Genomic DNA, 23,790 nt, shown 5'->3' with positions numbered 1-23,790 from the left:
TCTCTATCAGAGACGTTTCTGGACAGGCCTGCCTGCCTCCCAGTTGAGTCCCTAGGGCTTGCTACTAGGCCGGCTTGGAGAGCTGCGCAAGCCGATGCCTGTTCCGGGGAGTCCCCATGGGCCAGAGGAGCGGCGCCCCACCAAAACTAAGGGCCTCCCTCCGGAGGGCCGGGCTGGGGCGCCCCACCTGCCAGATCCTGCCGAAGTTAAGCGTCCTTCAGAACCAGGTGGGGATCTGGGGCCGGCCTCAGGGCGGCCTAGGTACTCCCGGTTGGTCCATAGGTCTGTCTCTCTGTGCGTCCATCCATCTACCTGAAGTCACCTTCTGGGGTTTCCATGACCACTGTGGTCCTGTGTCTGGTGGTGGGCTCCTGCCCGGGGCGCCATGCCTCGGGAGAGAGGGGAGGGTCCCACATGCAGACACTGAGGGGACCCCACACCAGACCCTTCCAACCTTGCCGCACCTTCTACCCGGATGAAGACCCTGCGGCCACGTTCCCACGTTCCTCCTGCACGAGACCCCCTTTGGCGCGGCAGCCTCTCTCTGGGCCCCGCCCACCTCATGCCCCGCCCCATCCGCGTGGACACGCCCACTCGTGTGGACACGCCCTCTGTCCGATGGCCTTGCTCCATCGATGTGGACCCGCCCCCATTCTCGTGGCCACGCCCATCCATGTGGCCACGTCCCCTCCCGTGGACTCCCCCCACCCGTGTGGCCACGCCCCCGTCTCTGTGGCCACGCCCTTCCGTCACGCCCCCATCCCAGTGGGCAGATCCTAAGGGCCAGAATCCTGGCCTTTGCCACGCCCACCGCCCCTCTCGGCCTCACCCCTGCAAGACCACGCCCCGTGCGGCCCCGCCCCGCCAGGCCCCGCCCACTCCCCGGAGGCTCCGCCCCGCCTCCCGCCGGCGCCCCGCGCTCCCGCGGCTCGCAGCGGCGGGGACTTCAGCCGCGGCCGCAGCATGGGGCGCTTCCGCGGGGGCCTGCGGTGCATCAAGTACCTGCTGCTCGGCTTCAACCTGCTCTTCTGGGTGAGCCGGGCGGGCAGGGCCGCAGGCGGGCGGCGGGCTGGGCCGGGCGGGGGTCTCCGAAGCCGGGCTCGGGGGATGGTGCTCAAAGGCGAGGCCAGGAGGCAGACAAAGGGCACGGGAGGGGCGAGGGCAGAGGGGACGGGGAGAGGGGACCCCGCCGGCCTCCCGGCGCCTCCCCTCGATTTTCTCTGGCCCCGGGTTGCCAGGTGCGGGGTCCGGGCGCCCCAGCCCGGGGCCCCACCTCCGCCCCTGCGTGCCAGTCACACCCCCTTCCCCAGCCCGGGCGGCCTGAGGGCTCCCCCACCCGGAGAGCCCGCCCAGGACCTGCCGGGTGGCCCGCCACCTGTGTCTTGCTCAGGGACCCGAGGAGAGGGCACTCGGGGTGAGGGCGGAGGGGTCTTCTGGGGGAGGGTGGGAAGGGGGGCTTCCAGGGGGCGGCGTCCCCCGCCCACAGCTTCTGCGAGATGAAGTCATACCCGTCTGGGGCGGCACAGCGCCCACCACGCCCCAGGGGCTTGCGGCTGCCCCCACCAGGGCTGGCCACCCCCGAGCCCTCCATCCATGGCCCTGGAGAGCAGTGAAAAGTCTGGAAATGGTCTCACTCACCCCACCCTCCTGGCAGGATGCCAGCTGGTGTTCCTGCTCAGACAGACCTGGAAGGCGTTGCAGGGGCTCCGGGTGAAAACAGGGGTCTGGGAAGGCTCAGAGCCCCCCCTGGGCGGAGGGGGTCAGTGACCTCTCTGCCCCGGGTAGGTTGTTACTCCAGGATTGCAAGCGATGAATTATGCAGTGATGTGTCTGCCAGCCCATGATCCCACCACCAGGGTAACTGCAGGCATTTCAGAGGCCCTGAGGCATCTTCAATGTCCTGTGGCACGAGGGGTGTGGATGGGACCGGCTGGGGCTGAGTGCTCAGTGGGCAGTGCCCTGCACTGGGCAAGTGCTATCTGCACTCTGTATAAGGAGAGGCATTTTTGAAAGGCCCGTGTTGTATATTTTAGAAGTGGGGCTCAGTTTCAAAAGCCATTAATTATAGATGTCAGGCTGCAGAGATGCCCTCACTCTGCTTACAAATGCAAAGGCAGTTGTACAGCAGCTGAGTCAGAGCCCCGGGTTCGAGATTATTCTGCTGCTGCCTTGGAACCAGCCTTTCTGGGGACAATTGAGAGCATTTGTCCAGCATTTCAATATATCAAAGCAGTGCACATTCGCTCCATTATCATGGTGTGCTTCATCCTCAGGTCGGTTCTGATATGTAGCTGGCTCTTCCCATATTTACAGATGAGGAAACAGAGGCTTAAGTAGGTTAGCTGGTGAAATGGGACCTAAGTGCTGCCTCCTTGTTGCTTAACAGTTATGCGGTCCAGTTAACTATGTAGTTCCTTCCCAAATGTGAATCCCAGCTCGGCTTCAGTGTCTCTGAATTAGTCCCTAGTACACATCCTCAGCCACCCTCTAGACCTGCAGAATCGGAGCTCTGGGGGAGAAGGTGGAGAGGAGGGAAGGGCCCAGATATCTATTTGAACCACCACATGCAGGGAATTCTCATCCAGAGTCAGACTTGAGAGCCACTATTAAATAATTACTAAGCAGATAATCATAACTATAACACAACACTCTCAGCTGGGAATCGGTGGCTCATGCCTATAATCCTAGCTACTCAGGAAGTTGAGACCTGAGCATCAAAGTTCAAAACCAACCCAGGGAGGAGAGTCCATAAGACTGTTTTCTCCATGGACTAGGAAAAGGCCGACAATGGAGGGGTGGCTCAAGTGGTAGAATTTACATCCCAACACTGGCACAAGCTCCTGCCCAGTTGGCTTTGAACCTCAGATCTCAGCCTCCTGAGTAGCTAGGATTACCGGTGTGAGCCACCAGCACCTGGCCCGTTATGGTTTCATCATTCAGTATGTGGTTAGGGTTAGGGTTCTTGCGAGATCCGCCTCCTGGTAGGACTCAAAGAATCTCATTTAGTAACACTCTACTTTCTGAAGTTGGTGTCCCTTGGTTGGAGGGCCTTTCCTGGCGGGACAGGCTCCAGCTGTGACCTGGAGCATGCTGTGTGCACACGCGTGGTGTCTTCCTCTCAAAGGAAGGTCCCCTGACAATGGCATGCACAATGTGCCCAGATGTGGTACCCTCCCTCCTGAGGAAAGGCTGTACACCCCTGCCCCTGACTGTGACAGTGCCTCAGAAGTTGGCCAGAGGCTGGGGGTGGGGGTATCTGCAGCCTCTGCCTAATGGCTGATTTTACATTTCTCCCCACAATACACCTGTTGGTGTGTGTGTGTGTATGTGTGTGCATCTTTTTCCTGATAAATTGGAGACAAGAGTCTCACAAACTGTTCCACCCCAGCTGGCTTCGAACTATGATCCTTAGATCCCGGTCTCCAGAGTAGCTAGGATTACAGGCATGAGCACCAGTGCCCAGACCCCCTCTGGTTTCCCGAACATCCATCTAGATGAGCAGAGCCGTTCAGGGCAGCCTAGCCAGTGCAGTCATCATATTTACTGCTGCATTAAAAAACAAAAACAAAAAAAAAAACAGAGGTAAAGCTGGTCGCTCAAAAACTTGTGCTCTGGTAAGTGTGTGCCATGAGCCCCTGCCAGCATCTGCCAGGTCTAAATGCAGACACTGCGCTCTGATGTCTCTTTGGGTTCCTGTGCCTTTCATTGGAATCACCTTCTTGTTTTTCCTCCGTTGCATAGCAATAGAAATACAGCAGCCCAGCCCCTCCCAGCACATGTGTTGGTTTACAGAAAAACCTGGGCACTGTTTATCCCTCCGTTATTGTTGTCTGCTCAGCGTTTTCCTATCATTGTGCTGTGGTCACTCAAGTGCTCCCTCCCACAGGAAGCCAGGCCCTTCTTCGTTGATCTGGCTAGCTTGGGGGGAGGCTGTGGTTGGGGTTTCCACTCTGTGGTGTCTGGCAGGTGGTGATGGAAAGCCAGTGCTCATTGGCTTGGGAGTGAAAGAAATTGGACTCTAAGTTTATAGTTTTGTTTGACTCAAACAACATTTGCCCTCTTTAAGAAACATTTCTAGCATAACTTTCAAATTTAAACATTAGAAAGTGGGGAAGGGGAGGTCCAAGGAAAGGAGGGAAGGGAAGAGAAAGAAAGGATGACAGGTTCAAAGGAAGTATCTGTTTTGGAATCCACCAAAAAAGACAGCTAGAAGAGTCTTCATTGGTGCTTATTTCCACTTGGTGGGTAGAGGCTGGCGGGGCAAGGTCTCCTATGGTCTGAAAGACTTTGAATAGTGCTGTGAGCCTGGATATTCAAATCTCAGAGTCCACAGCCTGACCCTGCACCTCCTCTTAGTCCTGGCTCTGCCATTTGTCACTCTAGCAATCAATGGAAAGTTCATTGACCACCAAAAGCCTTAGTCTTTCCCATCTGTGAAGTGAGTAGAATGTAATACCCAACTCCATCTATGATTTTTGCAGATGAGTTGTACTGCAATGCTGTAAGGATGTAACATAAGGTATTAGTAATAGTTGAGTTTGGACACCAAAAGTACTGAGTGAAAACATAGGTTGATCATCCAGGAGACTGGATTATAAAGGTAAGATTCAGCAGGTGTCCTTCACTAACCCTTCAGAATGGCCCAAGTCGTATAGCTCATCAAGCACAGAAAGAGAAAGAGAAACTCCTTCCTCTACAGTCAGCTTACTTGGCAAACACACGCTGAGCACCTACTGTGAGTCAAACATCCTACTAAGTGCTGGCAGCCAGAAAACACTGATAATACAAGCCCTGAACCAGGAGGTACTGTGCCTCCTTTCATCTCCATTTGATCTTAGACTGTTGCTTCTCCCTGTATGATCCTCGCTCCCTGGTGGCAGGGGCGGGCCTGCTGACACCTCCACTTTCTAGTCCTCAGCCCCTGAGAAAGCGGCTCAAGCAGAGCCAGCCAGCTGCCTGCCACCTCTGTGCTGTGAGGGCCAAGGGAACACCATGGGAGCTTTTGTGATCACAGCCTCCCACACGAGTGTACCCCAACACACCTTCAGGTCTGTTTCAGTCGCCCATGCCAACTCAAGAACTGCACCTCCAACAAACTGCTGCTCCTCTTTGAGAACCACTGTCCCTGTGGTTGGAAGAGAGAGGTCCCAGACCTGCCACAGGCAGAGACACTGTTTCCACTCGAGGCTAGTGTTCTACTACTTGAGCCACAGCTCCACCTTCAGCTTTTTGGTGGTTAACTGGAGATGAGTTCCATGGATTTGTTTGGCAGGCTGGCTTTGAATCTCGCTCCTCAGATCTCAGCTTCCTGGGTAGCTTACAGGTGTGAGGTGCCACTGGCACCCTGCATCTTGTGGAGATTTTTTTTTTTTTGTCCGTCATGGGACTTAAACTCTGAGCCTGGGTGCTGTCCCTGAGCTCTTCAGCTCAAGGCTAGTGCTCTACCACTTGAGCCACAGTACCACTTCTGATTTTTCTGGTGGTTAATTGGAGATAAGAGTTTCATTGACTTTTGTGCCTGGGCTGGCTTTGAACCGAGATCCTCAGATCCTAGCCTCCTGAGTAGCTAGGATTACAGGTGTGAGCCATTGTGCCTGGCTCTTGTGGAGATTTTTTAACTGAGAATTTTTTTTGGCCAGTCCTGTGGCTGGGTAGACAGGGCCTGGGCATTGTCCTTGAGCTTTCTCAAAGCTAGCACTCTATCACTTGAGCCACAGCACACTTCCAGCTTTTTCTGTGTATGTAATACCAAGGCATTGAACCCAGGTCTTCATGCATGCTAGGCAAGCCCTCCACCACTACGCCCACCTCCTGGCCCCTTGACTGCGTTTAATGATGAAAATCCTTGATTTTGAGGAAGATCCATCTGAGTCCTGCCACTGCTCGCGTTGCATGATGGGATGAGATATTGGGAGCTGGCTGAGACCCATCAGTGCCCTTTTGGCACACCTGGTGCCTGCTGCTACAAGACGAGGCATCCTCCCAGAGTCCTGCACGCTCGTCATCTCATTGGGAGACTTGTCACCAGATCCAGCACTAGCTTCACATGTGGAGGGCTGAAGTGTCATTTCCTTCTGCGTGGTACTTCATCCCAGTGGGGGCTCAACAAGGGGTGGAGTTGCACAGAATGGGGCATTCTCCTGGGAGACCAGGACTACAGGAGGGATTGCGTGCCCCTCACCCAGCCAGGGGGACAAGCAGGCTCTTTATTTGGTGCCGTCAGTCTGTCCCGTCTGCACTCTTTCTAAGGCTAACTGCCCTGTAAGTCCCCTGGCTCTGGGCCCTGTCTTCACTGTTCACATTTGGAAGGACCCAGCACAGTCCCAGTGCACCTTGAGATTTACCTGGGGCCTCAGTGCCCTCAGATCCCACCCTCCGTTCTGTAAGGGCCAGACCCCCTGAAGTTTTTGTTCTTGTTGTTGGTTGTGGGCCTGGGCAGTGTCCCTGAGCTCTTCAGCTCAAGGCTACCACCCTATCCCTACAGTGCCACTTCAGGTTTTCTAGTGGTAAATATACGGACTTTAGTGTCCAGGCTGGCTTTGAACTGCAGTCCTCAAATCTCAGCCTCCTGAGTAGCTAGGGGATTACAGGCGTGAGCCACCGTGCCTGGCATTTTTTGTTGTTGTTAGTCAGCAGACTTGAAGTCAGGGCTTTGGCGCTGTCCCCGAGATCTTTTGCTCAACGGAAGCACTTTACCACTTGAACTACGGCACTACTTCCAGTTTTGGGGGTGGTTAATTGGGAATAAGAGTCTCACCGACTTTACTATCTGGACTGGCTTTGAACCATAATCCTTAGATCTCAGCCTCCTGCATAGCTAGGATGACAGGTGAGAGCCACCAGCACCCCAGCTTCCCCAGAAATATTGAAGGAAGGAGAGAGGCACACAAGTAGGCCAGGTCAGGCTTCCCCAAGGAAGGGCACTGGCTGTGAGGAGTGTGGCTCAGTGAAGCCTGTCATCTTAGCTACTCAGGAGGCTAAGCTCTGAGGATGGTGGTTCAAAGCCAGCTTGGCAGGAAAGCCCGTGAGACCCTTGCCTCCAATGAACCACCAAAAAGCCAGGAATGGAGCTGTGGCTCAAGTGATAGAGTGCTAGCTAGCCTTGAGAAGAAAAAGCTCAAAGAAAGTGCTCAGGTCTGGAGTTCAAGCCCCAGGACCAGCAAACACAAGAGCTCTGTGATCTCTGCTTCATCTCTTTGCAAAGTGGTGGCCACTGCCTACTCCTCACTCGCACATGGCCTGGCCATTTCCTCACCACGGGCCGGGCCCGTCACACGGCAGCCAGCCCAGAGGAATCCCCTCCAGAGGGTGTGGTGTCCGGTGCAGCCACAGCTCCACGACCCAGAGGAAACCCGTGTGGTTGGGGGCATGGAGGAGCTAGCACTGCCCCCAACCCCGTGCTCAATGGCTTTAAATTGCAACCTCTCTTTTAATTTTCCATTATGCATCAAACACATCTGTGCCAGTGCTGGACAAATGGATTCCGTCTGGGAGGATGATTCCAGACGGCCATAAATTAGAGTCTGTGGACAGAGATTCCAAAAATGCGGCCTCCGAGTGGGGTGTTCCTGGGACCAACCACCTCCTCCACAGTCTGCCCTGTGGCTGCTGGCCTTGGCTCCCAGCCTCTGTCAATAAATTTTGCTTTGTGTTTGGAAACTGCCTTTCCCGTCAGGGCACCTCAAGACTCTGCTGAGCAGACTTGTCCCAGGATGGGGCGCCTCCCTGGGGGGTGGGGGGGGGGGAAATCCATGCTCCTGAGGCCTATGAAGCCACAACCCGAAGCTGGTGCCCAGAAAATATGCCTACATTTTCCACACGGAACATCAAAATGACTGTGTGACGCTTTCTGGAAAACTCTTGTTTTTCAGCTTAGAAGAGTAATTCATGCTGAACAGAGCACACTTGGCAAATCTGGAGAAGGAAAAAAGTCACCTGTAATCCTACCCTTCAAAGATAAATCCTGTGGAGGTTTACACATGATTTCCCTTCCTCTATTTCCAAGCCAGGCCATCCCTTTCCGACGAGAGGTGGGGGGGGGTGCGGGGGGAGCCCGTATCCCCTGGACCTCCCTCTTATTATCTAACTCATGCCTTCCTCTGAGGCTGGAAGCCTTTAGGTGAGGCCAGCTGGGAGCGCAAGGCCCCATGACCACTCCGCTGCTGCTTTTCTGAAGCCATCAGCCAGAGGGACTTGGCCTTGGGGGACAAAGCCTGCCAGCCCTTGGGGCTATAGCGCTGGATGCCTCAAGAAGTACAGCACAGAATCAGAGCCTGGGCACTAAGGACTTCCTGAGGCTCCATTGGGTCCATCTTCTCTGATTCCTACTCTTGTCTTCCTGCTGCCAAAATCTTGGCGGGTACGTCCCATTTGGGGCACGGGCAGACTCTCCTTTCACTTGTTTGCTGAGAGTTGGGGCAGCAGGCACCAGGAGCTATTTTTGTACCTCTTGCTTATTTTTCCTTAGTGCTTGGTGCCCAGAAGGTGCCTGGTAAATATCTGTTTGATGGATGAACAGGCTGAAATTCCAGAGTGCTGTTGTGAGGAGAGCAGAGTGTCTGTGAAGGCTCTCTGATGGCAGAACAGGACTGCCAGCATAGATGCCAGCCCCATACGACCATCAGAAGGGAGAAAAGGCTTCAGCCTGCCAGCCACTGGCTGCCAGCCGCCCAGCCTCTCCACAAGACGCACAGTGCACACAAACCAGGCTTTTGCAGAAAAGTATTTTTTCCTTCCTCACTTTCCATGGATACTCAAAATAGCAACCAAAGAGAGGAGGGAGGGGGGACCAGGATCAGATCTTGCCTGTAGAACCAGAGGCGGGGGTGGGGGGGTAAGGAGGAGGGTAGACCTCTAATTAGAGACTACCTGGAGAAGTGTGGGCGGACCCAGAGTTGGTACATTTCCTTCTAATTCAGAAAAGTGGGTTCCCCCAGGTCTTGGAGTTCATTTTGTTCTTAGTGACCTGGCAGCTGAGATCACTGCTATGAGAGATGGTATTGGGACAACTGGGCAGGAGGAGATGCCAGCCACGACCAGCCCAGAGCCATGGCACAGAAATCAGTGAAGCCCACTGCCGTTCACAGGCCCTGAGGGACTCTTTCCTTCCCTGAATGGGGATACCTGGCACCCACCCAGCCCAGGTGTGTCACATCCTATCCCCTCCGGCCAATGCCTTGTGGTTTTTGCCTTCCAGCTGGCCGGCTCAGCTGTCATTGCATTTGGATTGTGGTTTCGGTTCGGAGGCTCCATAAATGATTTACCGTCGGAGGACAAGTACCCAGAGCATTTCTACATGGGTAAGTGGTAGCATTGACTAAGCCTTACCTGTGGAACCTCAAAGCCTGGTACCAACACTGGATGGGGCTTTGGAGGGAGGGGCAAGGAGAGAGGACTAAGAGCCAGTACACAAACCCTGCGTAGCCCATGGAACAGACTCAGGAGACGGGGAGAGGGCTTCACCCCACACTCGGTCTCTCTCTTCTTCACTCCCCACAACCATACAGGGTCTGCCTCCAGCATGGTCCCGTTGTGTTCAAGGGAGAAACAGTCTCAAGGAAATGTAACCAAGATTTGTTTCAAAACCCCCACAAATTCCTCTTACCCTTGAATGAATTCTGTAAGTCAAGCCAACCCCACTGGTGGCTCACACCTATAATCCTAGGCACTCAGGAGCTCAAAGCCAGCCCAGGAAGAAAGTCTATGAGACTCTTAGCTCTAATTATCCAGCAAAAAGCCAGAAGTTAGTTGTGACCCAAGTGGTAGAGTACCAGCCTTGAACACAAAAGCTAAAGGACAGTGCCAGCTCCTGAGTTCAAGCCCCAGGACTGGCACAATGAATAAAAATTGAAAGGCCATGAGTGAGACCTGTGTTATCTGAAATCTCTAGAAGAGTCATAGCACTCTGAAAGATAATAAATATCTGTCGATCCTAAAAATCTCTTCATGGTTATTTTAATGTCTTGGATTTACCAAATATCTGGTTTTATATAAACATAGTTACTGCTCAAGTGCCCCTCATTTTTTTAACAACATACCTAGATATATAATACACAATCCATTAATGTGATCAATATAATCTATTGTTTTTTGTTTATGGTACTGAGGAATCACAGCCCCATCAATATAATCTAAATGTAGTCCACCAGCCAATATAACTCCAGGCTGTGAGTCATACAAAAAAGCAAGTGAGAGCTGGGAATGTGGCTTAGTGGTAGAGTGCTTGCCTAGCATACATGAAGCCCTGGGTTCGATTCCTCAGTACCACATACACAGAAAAGGCCAGGAGTGGTGCTGTGACTCAAATGTTAGAGCACTAGCCTTGAACTAAAGAAGCTCAGAGACAGTACCCAGACCCTGAGTTCAAGACCCAAGACTGATTTAAAAAAAAAAAAAGCAGGAGTGGGTCGTCAGCCTGACAGCCACTGCCCCCTCCCCCAGGCACCCAGGGCCAGGCCACTGTGTCCTTTGGTTGCTAAGGTGGGGCCTCAAAGGCCAACAAGAGTGGCACTGGCAACAGGAAGGCTGGGTCAGCAGCTGGGGCTCCTAGATCTGCTCCAGCCTAGCCTTTCAGCCACCTCGTGGAAGAAACCCCAGGCATCCGGGTTCAACAGCCTGCCCCCCAACTTCCTGTCCCAACCTCTCTCTGGGGTGCCTTTTATATGGACAGATACCCCTTGGTCTAATCGCGGAGAGGGGGCAGCAGTTCCCGTCCCAGGAGCCGGAACACATTAGGTCATGTCTGTAGGCAGAGGATGTGAGCCGCCTTCTCCATCAGGGGTTGCCCACACAAACAGGCGCCACCACCCAGCTGCAGTCTCTCCACGTCCCGTTCGGAGCCAGGGGCCTGACTTTGCTTGTGGCTGGAGGATATGGCGGAAAGCATTCCATGTTGAACGTTATGAGCTGGCCTGCCTTATTCAACACTGACTCACTCGGGTAATCGTTTTGAAGTTGAGTTTCCAGTCGTACCTGACCACTGGTGGCTGGGTAATGGAAGAGCACAGGGTCTGTGATTTCTCCAAGAAACTGGAGTTTCTGATCACTTCCACACTGCAGATAACAATGCTGCCAATAAGAGATCTTAGCTGCAGCCAAGCGAAACAGGCTGAGGTTTCCAAATCACAGCTTAGAGCTTCAGGAGATACACATGAACCGTCATTTTCTCATCAAGAAGCCTCCTGCCATCTGTAAATGAGCTGGAGACTGTCCACAGAATTTGGGATCCACTTCTCTTGATTCTGCCACGGAGGAAAAATAACCTGAAAATACTGCGTGGAAACAACAATGTGTTTAGATGAAAAATGGTCATTGGAACGATATATAAAATGATCTGCAGACAAAGCCACTGAGGAGACAACCAAGCCAGTATCCAGCCGTGTGTGCACACCGGTGTGGGTGTGTTTGTGTGTGTGCGTGTGCAGGTTTGTGCATGCATGCTGGTACTGGGGCACTGAGCCTGGGCATTCTCCCTTAGCTTTATCACTCAAGGCTGAGGCTCTGCTACTTGAGCCACATCTGTACTTCTAGGTTTTGGGTGCTTCATTAAAGATAAGCTTCTCATAGACTTTCTTGCCAGGATTGGTCAAGGCATGAGCCCCTAGCACCTGGCCCAAGAGAGCCATTTTTAATTGAAATTATGCCATCAGACCTTTCAGGAGACTCTTGTTTCCTTGACTGAAACCATGCTCTCCCTTTAAAAGAAGTTCTTGAATCTGCAGCATGGCGCCTGCAGAGAGACAGGCGGCTCACAAGAGCTTATGTTGGCAGCAAGTCACCCTAAGATCACCAGCAACACAAAAACATTCATGATCAAAATTCAGTTCCGAAGTGTTTTTCTCTCTTTGAAGCAAGGGAACTAGGGCATGGGAGGCACACGGGATTTGGGAACCAGGACAGGCATCTGTCCCTCGTGCTGCTGTTAGGGGAGAGGGCGGAAACCATGTTGAGATGAAAATGTGGCTGCAAACGGATGTTCCCATGCAGCAGTCATTTTGCATAACATAAGGTAGGGCGGCAGTCTGGGATTGTCCTGAGCCTCTCAGAAGCCCCTTCTCCCCGACTGTGGGGAGCCCAATGCCATGGTGGTGACCTGTGTAAATCAGGCACCGGTGGCGATGGGGCAGCCAGTCCAATCAGGAATGCCTGTGGGAGGATGTTTGTGTGTGTGTGTGTGTGTGTGTGTGTGTGTGTGTGTAATGTGTGCATATGTGTGTGCCAGTACTAGGGGCTTGAACTCAGGGCCTCACGTTCTTTGGCTCAAGGCCTGGTATTGGGCCACACGGCTCCATTTGCAGGGTTTTTTGCTGATTAACTGGGGACAGTGTCTCTCGAGTTTATCTGCCTGGCTGGCTTTGAAGTTCAATCTTCAGCTCTCAGACTCTGGAGTAGCTAAGATTACAGCTATGTGCCTCTGGGCTGGCTTACTATTGTTAATACTGTATCAAATATCTTGCGACCATGTCCCATCTCCTTTAGAGTACAAGACTGAGCTCAGGAGGCAGAACAGGGGTTTCCCCACCCCCACAGGGACCCAGGGCTGGCTGGGAGGAGCAGGAATTAGGGTGGCCTGGCCTGCAGCCCCATCCAGAAACCTGCCCACAGGTCACTGGCAGCATCCCTGGGCACAGGGGCTCCCCAGAGGTGGAGCACCCCATTTCCAGTGAAGGGCATGGTTTCCAGGTGACTCATCTGAGTAAAATGCAGAAAAAGAAACAGAGGCAAGAAGTGCAGTTTTAACAAGCCCATTGCCAGGCCCTATTGTGTTCTGCCTTATCTCAGATCTGGAAGGAACAGGAAGGCTGACCCTCCCAGCCAGGGCTGGAGCAGCGTCTTGAGCTGCCTGGCTCACTGAACAGAAGCCCAGCTCCACCCACACCAGGGTCACTCCCGGTGACTGCAGAGTGGCAGGTGTGGCTGGCCTCACCTGCTCCGGGACCTGGGTCAAACAGGTGGACTTTCTAGAATCTGTTCTGCCTGCCTCAAGAATGGAAATTAGGGCCCCAGGCACTGGTGGCTCATGCTGGTAATCCTAGTTACTCAGGAGGCGGAGATCTGAGGGTCACCATTCAAAGCCAACCCAGATAGACAAATTCAAGAGACTGGGATCTTCAATGAACTGGGGGTGGGAGGGGGGGCAGAAGCGGAGCTGTGGCTCAAGTGGTAGAGTGCCAGTCTTGTCCAAAATGCCAAACAAAAGCTGGAGACTTGTGCATTCAAGCCCAGTTCCGGCACAAAACAAGAAAAACAACAGAGGTTATCCAGACTGGCCTTCCCAGGCCTGCGAGGTCCAGTGTAAAATGGATACTGCGCGTGCAACAGGGCCTCCCACATGAGCCTTCCTCCACAGCTAGCTAGCTGACGTGGCCAGGGCTGGCAGTGTCTGTCCCTCAGGGGAGCCCCAGTGGCCACCGTGTCATCATCTCTACACTCGGGGATTCCCACCGTCCCTGCCTCATTGCTGTGGCCCAGGCTCCCCCTGCACACAGCCGGCCAGCTTCTCTGCCAGCCTGCCCTCAGACACAGAGTCGGGAAGGGGTGTGGCTCTGGCACGTCTCACATCACACCAGCCCACCGTGGTGGTGCTGTCCTGGCACAACGCTGCAGCCACAGCAATCCACAATCCAACAGCCCAGACGTTGGTGGGACAGGCAGCGAGGCCCCGTGCCACTCCCTCCCCTCTGTGTCTCCTTCCTTCTGTGCAGGCTAGGAAGGAGAAACCCCATCTCACCACAGTGCACCGGCCTCATAAACCACTGATTCAGCATAGGCTGTGCAGAGCCAGCCCTCAACCACAGTTCCCATTGTAGAGCTGGGAACCAGACACCCCGCAGGGCCAACCTGGGCCAGTGGTGGTGGTAGTGGTGGTGGTGATGATGGTGGTAGTGGTGATGGTGATGATGGAGGTGATGGAGGTGATGGTGATGATGGCAATGGTGTTGGTGGAGGTGGTGATGGAGGTGGTGGAGGTGATGGTGTTGTTGTTGGTGGTGGTGGTGGTGGTGATAGTGTTGGTGATAGTGGTGGTGGTTGTGGTGGTGGTGATGGTGATGATGGTGATGATGTTGGTGGAGGTGGTGATGGTGTTGGTGGTGGAGGTGATGGTGGAGGTGATGGTGGTGGTGATGGTGATGATGTTGGTGGAGGTAGTAGTGAAGGTGGAGGTGATGGTGGAGGTGGAGGTGGAGGTGGTGGAGGTGATGGTGGAGGTGGAGGTGATGGTGGAGGTGATGGTGGAGGTGGTGATGGTGGTGGAGGTGGTGATGGTGGAGGTGGAGGTGATGGTGGAGGTGGAGGTGATGGTGATGAGGGTGATGGTGTTGGTGGAGGTGGTGATGGAGGTGGTGGAGGTGGTGGTGGTTGTGGTGGTGGTGATGCTGATGCTGATGGTGATGGTGATGGTGATGGTGGAGGTGATGGTAGAGGTGGTGATGCTGGAGGTGATGGTGGAGGTGGAGGTGATGGTGGAGGTGGAGGTGATGGTGGAGGTGGAGGTGGAGGTGGTGGAGGTGGTGATGGTGGAGGTGGTGATGGTGGAGGTGGAGGTGATGGTGGAGGTGTTGGTGGAGGTGATGGTGTTGGTGGAGGTGGTGATGGTGGAGGTGGTGGGCAGGACCGCGGGGGCGGGGCTGGCGGCTGGGTTCCCGGATGCTCAGGGATGCTGACAGCCGTCCCTCCTCGGCAGGCCTCTACGTGCTGGTTGGCGCGGGGGCGCTGATGATGGCCATGGGGTTCTTCGGGTGCTGTGGAGCGGTGCGTGAGTCCCAGTGTGTGCTGGGATCGGTGAGTGGGGCTCGGGCTGGTGGGGTGTGGGGGAAGGGTGGGGAGGATGGGGGGGGAGGGGGCAATGCCCCGCCAGGCTCCCCACTGCCGTCTCCTCACCTGATGTCCTCTCCTCCCCCACCCCACCTCACCGTCCCCCTCTCCCCTCCCCCGCCCTTCTTCTCCTCCCACCCTTCCTCCCTTCCCTCCCCCCTCCCCCTCCCTTTCCTCTCCTCCTCATCCCACCCCTCCTCGCCCTACCCCTCCTCACCTCCCTCCTTTCTCACCCATCCCTTCTCACCTCCCCCCTCCTCACCCCACCACTTCTCACCTCGCTGCCCTCATCACCCCTCACTCCTCACCCTACCACTTCTCATCTCCCCCCTACACACACACACACACACACACACCCTGTCCTGCTCAGAGAAGCCTCTCAAACCACAAGGCTCACGTCACACTTCCCTAGGCCCGGCCACACTGGTGACTCTGTCTCTTGACCTTATTTTCTTCCTCTATAGAACATTTTTGCTGAGCAGATGTGGCTCTAGAAGTGGGATTTCTATGCCACTGTTGATCCTCCATTATTTACCTTCCCTTCCCTGCCCAGCGTCAGTTGGTGGGCCGCTGAATAGTTGCCACATGGATGCATGTGTGAATGAACGAGTGAGTGAATGAATGACCCACTGTTGCCTAAAGGAAAGCAAAACATTCCCCACTGAATGGGTTCTGACAGCCACTTGGACAGATCCAGACACACTAACTGAAGTGAAATTAATGAAATTAGTCTTTTCTCTCTTCAACAGTTTTTTACCTGCCTACTGGTGATATTTGCTGCTGAAGTAACCACTGGAGTATTTGCTTTTATAGGCAAGGATGTAGTAAGTAAAAATTACCTACCATGTTGTGTGTTCATGATGCTTAAATTCTCTTTATGGCAAAGGATATAAGAATGTATCCCCATGGGCCAGGAGTTTGGCCTAGTGGTTAAAGTGCTTGCCTAGCATGCATGAAGACCCGGGTTCGATTCCTCAGTACCACATACATAGAAAAAAGCCAGAAGTGGTGCTGAGGCTCAAGTGGTAGAGCTCTAGCCTTGAGAAAGTCCAAGGACAGTGCTCAGGCCCTGAGCTCAAGCCCAGGACTGGCAAAAAAAAAAAAAAAAAAAGAATGTATCCCCAAATGTAAGAAACCAAGTAGGCCCAGATGATAGCTGAATTTCTTAAGAGTGTACACAAGCCGGGCTCACACCTGTAATCCTAGCTACTCAGGAGGCTGAGATCTAAGGATCAAGGTTCAAAGCCAGCCCGGGCACAAAAGGACTTGAGACTCTTATCTCCAATTAACCTCCAGAAAATGGGAAGTGGGGCTTGGCTCAAGGGTAGGGTGGTAGCCTTGAGCTGTAGAGCTCAGAGACAGTGCCCAGGCACCGTGACCAAAACAACAACAACAAAAAAGAGTGTATATAAGCAAGAACATGGGTGTGATTTCTCTAGGGACTCAGTTCCTTAGATTTAGAAAGTACTCCATGTTTTTTGTTTTTTGGGTTTTTTTCCTTTTGGTCATGGCACTTGAACTCTGGGCCTGGGGGCGTGAGTTCAAGCCCCAGGACTGGCAAAAAACAAACAAACAAGAAAAACCCCACAAAATAAAAATAAAATAAAATTAGTCCTAGTTTGGAAACCAGGAACAGATAGTTCATGCCTATAAATTACTCAGCTACTCAAGAGACTGAGATCTGAGGATCCAGGTTCAAAGCCAGCCAGGGGGAGACAGTCCATGATACTCTTATCTCCAACTAACCAGCAAAAAAAGCTGGAAGTAAAGTTATGGCTCAAGTGGTAGAGTACCAATCTGGAGTGAAAAAGGTAAGGACAGGGCCCTGAGTTCAAGCCCCGGTACTAATACCAAAGAAAAAAACCCAAAACAACAACAAAACCAATCAAACAAACAAAATCCAAACTCCAAAAGATTAGTCCTGTTTTGTGATAAGGTAGACAGTAGATGACAGATTTACAAGTGCCAACGGGATGGGAAACAACCTTAATCCTCATCTTTCTTAGACCATGCTTTGGGCAAAGGCTTGCCAAAGACAGCCCTGACTAGCAGTGATCTACATTTGCTGCCACATGCCTGTGTGTCCGGAAAGGTCATCAGGAGACCTCATAAAGGACGTGGCTTTCTCAAAGGCTACGCACAGGCAGGCGGAGCAGAATGGAACCTTAAATGTGCCTGCTACACTGCAGATTAATTCCTGAGCCACTCATGCTAGTCATTCATTAAGACAGGAAACTGGTAAATAGAATAAATATCATCAGTGAAACAAGAGATTGTCACCCTTCCCCCCTCCCCTTGTATTTGCTACTAACACAGCTGGCTGTATTCTTAGGATGGCGTAGGAATTCTTGAAATTTCTGTGAATTTGGGTCGTAGGCCTTATTACTACAGAAAGCACTACCTGAGTTCCACGTGGTATTTGAATGCATAGTTTTCCTTAGCATTGAACATCTTATTTATTTATTTATTTATTTATTTTTTTGGTGCTGCTCCTGGGGCTTGAACTTAGCTTTTTTTTTTTTGCTCTAGCCTGGCACTCTGTCCCTTGAGCCAAAACTCCACTTCTGGCAGTTTTGCTGGTTTATTGGGATAAGAGTCTTATGGACTTTCCTGTCACATCTGGAACCTCAATCCTCAGATCTCAGCCTCCTGAATCGCTAGGATTATAAGCATATATGGCCAGCAGCAACTAGCAGTAAACATCTTTTAACTCTGCCGTAGACAGCCCTGAGTCCTTCTAGCCTGCAGGACACAGGATTGCATGGCCCCCAGCCAGTAGGGAAGCAAACCCCTCAGGCAGAGCCCAGGAAACTGGGCCCCGTTGGTGCTAAAGCCCTCCCAGCGTTGGGAATGGCCATTCCAGGAAATGCCTCTAGTCTGTGAACACAGTGGTGAGCTAGCCTCTCCTGCCATGCTCCTTCATGTCACAGGATATCCCCTCCTAAAGCACTCGGGAGCATGGGGAAGCCATGGGAAAGGAGCCAGGCCCCAAAGACAAAACCCTCTCATGTGCCTTCCATTTCCTGGTGTTTTGCAGGCTATACGACACGTGCAGACCATGTATGAAGAAGCTTATAGCATTTACCTTAAAGACAGGGGAAGGACAAATGGAACCCTGGTCACCTTCCACTCGGCGGTGCGTGCCTTTACTTTATCCTTGACGTTCCATCTTCTGAAGGTCATGCAAACTCCAGCTTCTCTCTCAGCATCTAGATTTTAAAAATATACAGAGGACCAGGAGTTTGGCCTAGCAACCGAGGGCTTGGCTAACATGTATGACGACCCAGATTCAATTCCTTGGTACCACATACATAGAAAAAGCTGTAAGTGGTGCTGTGGCTCAAGTGGTAGAGCTCTACCCTTGAGAAAGCTCAAGGACAGTGCTCAGGCCCTGAGTTCAACTGCCGGGACTGGCAACAAATAAATAAATAAAAACAGCTGGTGGTCCAGGCCTGTAATTAATTAATCCTTGCTATTCAGGAGGCTGAGATCTGAACAACTGAATTTTGAAGCCAGCCTGGGCAGAAAAAAAGTGTGTCAGACTCCATCTCCAGCTGGACTCAAGTGGTAATAACACCAGCCATAAGCAAGCAAGCCAAGTGAGAGCACAAACCCCTGAGTTCAAGCCCCAGGGCCAGCAGAAGAAACCAAATCAAAAAGGAATAGAAAATGAAATCAGTGAAAGGAAGTAGCAGCCCCTTGGCTTAGCCCTCGGGAGAACCATGTTTGCCTTCCCCGTGGACACCTAGATCAGGAAGAACCCCACCTAGCACACAGTTGGCCAGGTCTTGGCTGCCTCTCCTGTCCTAAAGCCTCATTTCTCCCCCAGTTTCAGTGTTGTGGAAAAGAAAACTCTGACCAGGTCCAACCCACTTGTCCAAAGGAGCTTCTAAGCCATAAGGTAAGCCTCTTCCCACACACCAGCGCCTCCTGGTGGATGCTCACCACTACCAGGCTCTGGTCCTCTGCATCCTGGGCCTTGCTTTGTTCAGTGGCAAATAAAAGCAAAGCTGACGCTGCTGGGCTTCTATACTAGAGATTCAGTTATCTAATCCTAAAGGGGATTCTTGGGTTGGGGCTGACAAAGGAAAAGGGTTCCAGACCTTCAGCAAGCTGTGGAAGAGGTGTGCACAGTGGTTTGTGTGGGTCATACTTGGGTACTAAGTGAGTTTCCTTGGTTGCTGGCTGGTGAGCGCGCACTGTGCTTGGTGGACGCCAGGCATTTGAAGTTAGGAAGATAATAAAGTTACAGTGATTTCTTCTATTCCTTGCCTGACTCCCTCATCCATGGAAGGCCTTTACCAGCCTTTTCATTTCTTAATAGATAATGATTACCTTGCTGGGCTCTTATCTCTATAAAGAACCAGCAAAAAGCTAGATATGGTGGTATGGCTCAAGTGGTAGAGCGCTAGCCCCGAGTAAAGAAGTGAGGAACAAGGCCCTGAGTTCAAGCCCCAGTACTGACTCAAAACAACAATAACAACAAGCCAAACATGAGCAATTGTTGTTCTTAGGTGTCTTCTCTTTATTCTTTGCTGAAAGCAAGAAAAGGCCTCACACTTTAAAATGTCTCAGGTAGCCCCCTTTGGGAAGATTTCAGCACTTTTGTTGTGGTGGTTGTGGTTGTTGTTGTCAGTCATGGGGCTTGGGCCTGGTCTCTGTCCCTGAGCTCTTCAGCTCAGGGCTAGTGCTCTACCACGTAGGCCACAGCACCACTTCCGGCTTTCTGGTGATTAATTGGAGATGAGTATCGTGGACATTGGTGCCCAGGCTGACAGTGAACCGAAATCTTCAGACCTCAGCCTCCTGAGTAGCTAGGATTACAGGTGTGAGCCATGGGCGCCCCGTAATTCCTATATTCTTGATCTCAGAGCATTATGTAGGGGCTGGCCTAAATGGGAGCAAACGGACAGGATGGATTTTCCCCACACTACACTTTTGCTTTAAGGTTGGCAGGATGATACTATGAAGACAGTGGTGTCCATGAGAGCTGTTATGGAGGAAGTCACAGAATAAGCTGTAGAGACAGAAAGAGTGGGGTTGGAGATGGTTTGCACATAACCTGTTTTCATTTTTGACTTTGACCCTCTCCTAAACAGAATTGCATTGATGAAATTGATTCCGTTATTCGTGTGAAGCTGCAGCTCATTGGAATTGTTGGTGTTGGAATTGCAGGCCTCACGGTAAGAAAGTTCCAGAACTTTTTATTTGTTTATTTATTTTTGCCAGCTCTGGGGCTTGAAGTCAGGGCCTGGACACTATCAAGTCTAGCATTCTGCCACTTAGAGCCACAACACCACTTCCAGCTTTTTCTACATATGTGGTACTGGAACTTGAACCCAGGGCTTCATTCATGTTAGGCAAGCACTCCACCACTAGTCCCCTTATTTTTTGAAATCCATTAAAAAAACTTGAACATTTGCATCTGATGTCTCTTCATGCCTGTGATAACAGTAACAAGGGACAATTGCCATAGAGAACAGAAACATTGACTCATAGCAGGCTTCTGAGAACTTGAGCAGCCTTTTTGTTTCTTAATAGGTACTGATTGTCTTGCTGGGCACTTATCTGTAATGAGAATTCAGTCTACCCATCAGTAGCCCTGGAAATATACAAACTTAGGTGTTGTCCTAACCAGGACCCTGCCTTTGCGTTGCGGTGAACTCCATTGTAAGAACACCAGCCTTAACCCAGACAAGCTTTCAATTCAAGGTTGTATGTTCGCAGTTGACTCTGTCCTTTGTTTCAATGTGGTGGCACAGGGTACATATTAACAGGGGGATTTCTCTAACCATATCATCTGACACTGCTTCTTGTTCCTCTACTTATAGAAGTCCTGGAATTATGGGAAAGTTCCTCCATTTCTCTACTTTGTAATTTCCTTATCTATAAAGTGTGTGTGTGTGTGCACACGTGCATGCGTACACACGAGTGTGCCAGTCCTGGGGCTTAAATTAAGGAACTAGGCACAGAAGCTGTGCTCAAGGCTATTATTCTAGTAGGTAAACCCCAGCTCCACTTCTAGTTTGTTTGGTGGTTAATTGAAGATCAGAGTGTCACTGACTTTCCTGCCTGGCCTGACTTTGAACCATCATCCTCAGATCCTCAGATCTCAGCCTCCTATAGAACTAGGATTCCAGGCACATTACCTGCACCCAGGCTTAAAGTGGAGAGGTTTAACACACCAGCTAAGATCATTGTGAAGATGAAATGGGATATTACATTTACCAGAAGCCTAGTCCTTGGCTATAATTCACAGGTTGACTTGAGACGGCTCAGCTGCTTGCTAGCCTGATTGACAGATGGCCCTGTCTGGCTGTCCCTAAGGAGCAGGCTTGTCTAATTTCAGATCTTCGGCATGATATTCAGCATGGTCCTTTGCTGTGCAATACGAAACTCGCGAGACGTGATCTGAAGCCACGTGACCACCAACATGGCCATCTCGAGTTCTCCCACTAAATGTCACAGAGCGATCACGGCTCCTTGTCGATATTTCGAGGACAAATGGGATGGAAAAGAATTTGCTGCCAATTGTACATTTGCACATGTCTGGATATCAGATTCATTATTGGATGCCCTGGAGTGTACGTCTGTGAAGGTTGACTGAGAACATTTTCACGTGTGAGCTGTGTGTGTTTCTGGTATCTGCAATGGTGATAAGAATGAAATCTTTCTGCTGGGAATTCCTGGTTCTTGTCGTGTTAGAGGAACAATCTATTTAACTTTAGGAAATGATGAAAAAGCTTTGAGAAACTTGGGTATTCAAAAAAAATGTAATAATAAACCAGTTTCTCAGACTTCAGCCAAAAAAGTTAGATGCACATAGAAATAGTAGGATTTCTACTTAATGAAAACAATGAGCTTTAGAGACTGGGAGATAGGATCACTGTCAAAAATCAACATCTCAGTTCAGAAATAAGGGTTTAGGGAATTTCTTTTTAATATATGCTCTCCCCAGAATACAGCAAACCACAGCTTAGAACCAAACCCATCGCAATATTAAATGTAGCATGGAAAATCTAATTTGAACAAGTAATGGCTCCCGGTATTTAAAAAAAACATAACCTCCCTCTGGAAAGAGTAGAGCACTCCATCTCTGCCCTATAAAAGTGTTTTTAAGACAAAAGAAAAAATGGACAACTTTTTTTCATATATTTTTATTGTAATTAATAGAAGGGTTACATGATATTTGCCAGATAGATGGTGCATTAATTCCCACACATTGATACCCTTTCACATGTCTTGGTCCCCATTTCCCTCCCCACCACCCCCACCCCTCATCTTGTTTTCCCCCGTTCCCTGTCAAAAGGGACAACTTTTAAGGATATATTTTTAGTCTTCTACAAAGGCATGAAGGCTGACTTTATTCTGTCTCTGTTCTGCCTCTGCTTTAAACTATTTCCCACTATCCTCGCATCCTCAAAAGGGCTTTTTATCTCAACTCTCCCGTGTGATTCTCCAAATGTGAACACAGGAAAACAAAAGCAAGAGGTCTGGAGTTGTAAATTTGGGGAAAGAGAATTTTTACTTGGCACTCTTTCTTTGAAATACCTCAGACTTGAGTTTACATCTCTTCCTAGTTCTTTTTGTGAACGTATTTCTTCTTATTTATTTCCTAGAGATTCTTCTTTATAGATTAAGAACTATAGTTTTTACAACTTCAATAAATAAAACAAGTCCTGCTTAATTCATACATTATCTTATGAACATCCTTGGCCAAAGTGAAATAAACCAAACCACCTTCTACTTGTTCACACACTGAAACACACCAAGGAAACAAACATTCACACAGATACAACATAGAGATGTGCTTTCTCTGCAAATCTCCCATGAAAATAGAATGTTCAGGTTCCTGAAACTTTTTTTTTTTTTTTTGCCAGTCCTGGGCCCTGAACTCAGGGTCTGAGCACTGTCCTTGGGCTTCCTCAAGGCTAGAGCTCTACCACTTGAACCACAGCACCACTTCCGGCTTTTTTCTACGTATATGATACTGAGGAATTGAACCTGGGTCTTTGTGCATTTGAGGCAAGCACTTTACCATTAAACCAAACTCTCGGCCCTATTCATGTTCTTTTATCATCTTAATAGTGGATTTTAGATGGATAAAGCCAAACTTAGGATCTTTATTTTGTCAGTTGTGGAGCTTGAACTCAGGGCCTGTATGCTTTTATGCCTCAAGGCTAGCGCTCTACCACTTGAGCCACAGCTGCACTTCCAGACTGGCTTTGAACTGTGATCCTCAGACCTCAACCTCCTGAGTAGTTAGGATTACAAGCATGAGCCAACTGGTGCCTGGCCCAAACTTAAGAACTTAATACGTCTGTTTGCTAGTCATACAATTAGTCAATTATGGGCTTTTTCTTCTTTTTCATCTTAAAAGGCCCTACAAGAGGGAAACGGTGTCCCCTCACATTAGCCTCTGTGCACATGAGAGCACAGACTTTGGTGTGCTCTCAAAGAAATGTGAAGTTCCCAAGGAACTTTAAAAAAACTGGAGGCTGGAACATGGTTTAGTGGTAGAGTGCTTGCTTAGCATGCATGAAGACCTAGGTTCAATTCCTTGGTGCCACATACACAGAAAAAGCCCATTGTGGTACTGTGGTTCAAGCGGTAGAGTGCTAGCTAGCCTTGAGAATACCCAAGGACAGTGATCAGGCCCTGAGTTCAAGCCCAGAACTGACAAAGAAAAGAGGGAAAAAAATATTTTGCTGAAAGGATACTGTGCCAGAAATAGTCTGGTGTCCAGAGAGCACATTTCCCCTCCAGCCATGCTTGCTACTGCCTCTCATTTTGGAGAAGACCTTTCTAGAAAAATAATTGGAGTTGTGTATGCTCAGTTTGTGTACTTTGCTGTGTCTGTAGTTAAAGAGAAGTTGATCACTAGCGGGGCTCTAGGGCTCATGCCAATACCCCTGGCCGCTCAGGAGGCGGAGATTTGAGGACTGAGGCTTCAGAACAGCCTGGGAAGACAAGTCT

General features: G+C 50.8%; 1 protein-coding gene across 1 annotated transcript; it reads left to right on the top strand.

Annotated features, from left to right (window-relative positions):
• The first annotated feature begins 900 nt into the window (after positions 1 to 900).
• On the top strand, positions 901 to 22,501 carry Tspan2 (tetraspanin 2). Its single transcript, XM_090333655.1, has 8 exons — positions 901 to 1,032; positions 9,197 to 9,299; positions 14,684 to 14,781; positions 15,564 to 15,638; positions 17,852 to 17,950; positions 18,644 to 18,715; positions 19,914 to 19,997; positions 21,164 to 22,501. The coding sequence occupies exons 1-8, from the start codon at positions 964 to 966 to the stop codon at positions 21,227 to 21,229; spliced, it is 666 nt and encodes a 221-aa protein (XP_090189781.1). The 5' UTR covers positions 901 to 963; the 3' UTR covers positions 21,230 to 22,501.
• Positions 22,502 to 23,790: the final 1,289 nt, after the last annotated feature.

This window comes from Megascapheus bottae, chromosome 6 (assembly GCF_031878675.1).
Source record: "Megascapheus bottae isolate mThoBot1 chromosome 6, mThoBot2.hap1, whole genome shotgun sequence".
NCBI lineage: Eukaryota > Metazoa > Chordata > Mammalia > Rodentia > Geomyidae > Megascapheus > Megascapheus bottae.
This window is presented reverse-complemented; position numbering and strand designations above follow the sequence as displayed.

What these genes read in the sequence shown, in the direction of transcription:
- Tspan2 (XM_090333655.1), top strand. Translation starts at nt 964, where the DNA reads ATGGGGCGCTTCCGCGGGGGCCTGCGGTGCATCAAGTACCTGCTGCTC. An exon ending in TGGTCACCTTCCACTCGGCG is followed by an intron (nt 17,951 to 18,643) that starts GTGCGTGCCTTT and finishes TTTCTCCCCCAG; the next exon opens with TTTCAGTGTTGTGGAAAAGA. An exon ending in AGGAGCTTCTAAGCCATAAG is followed by an intron (nt 18,716 to 19,913) that starts GTAAGCCTCTTC and finishes TCTCCTAAACAG; the next exon opens with AATTGCATTGATGAAATTGA.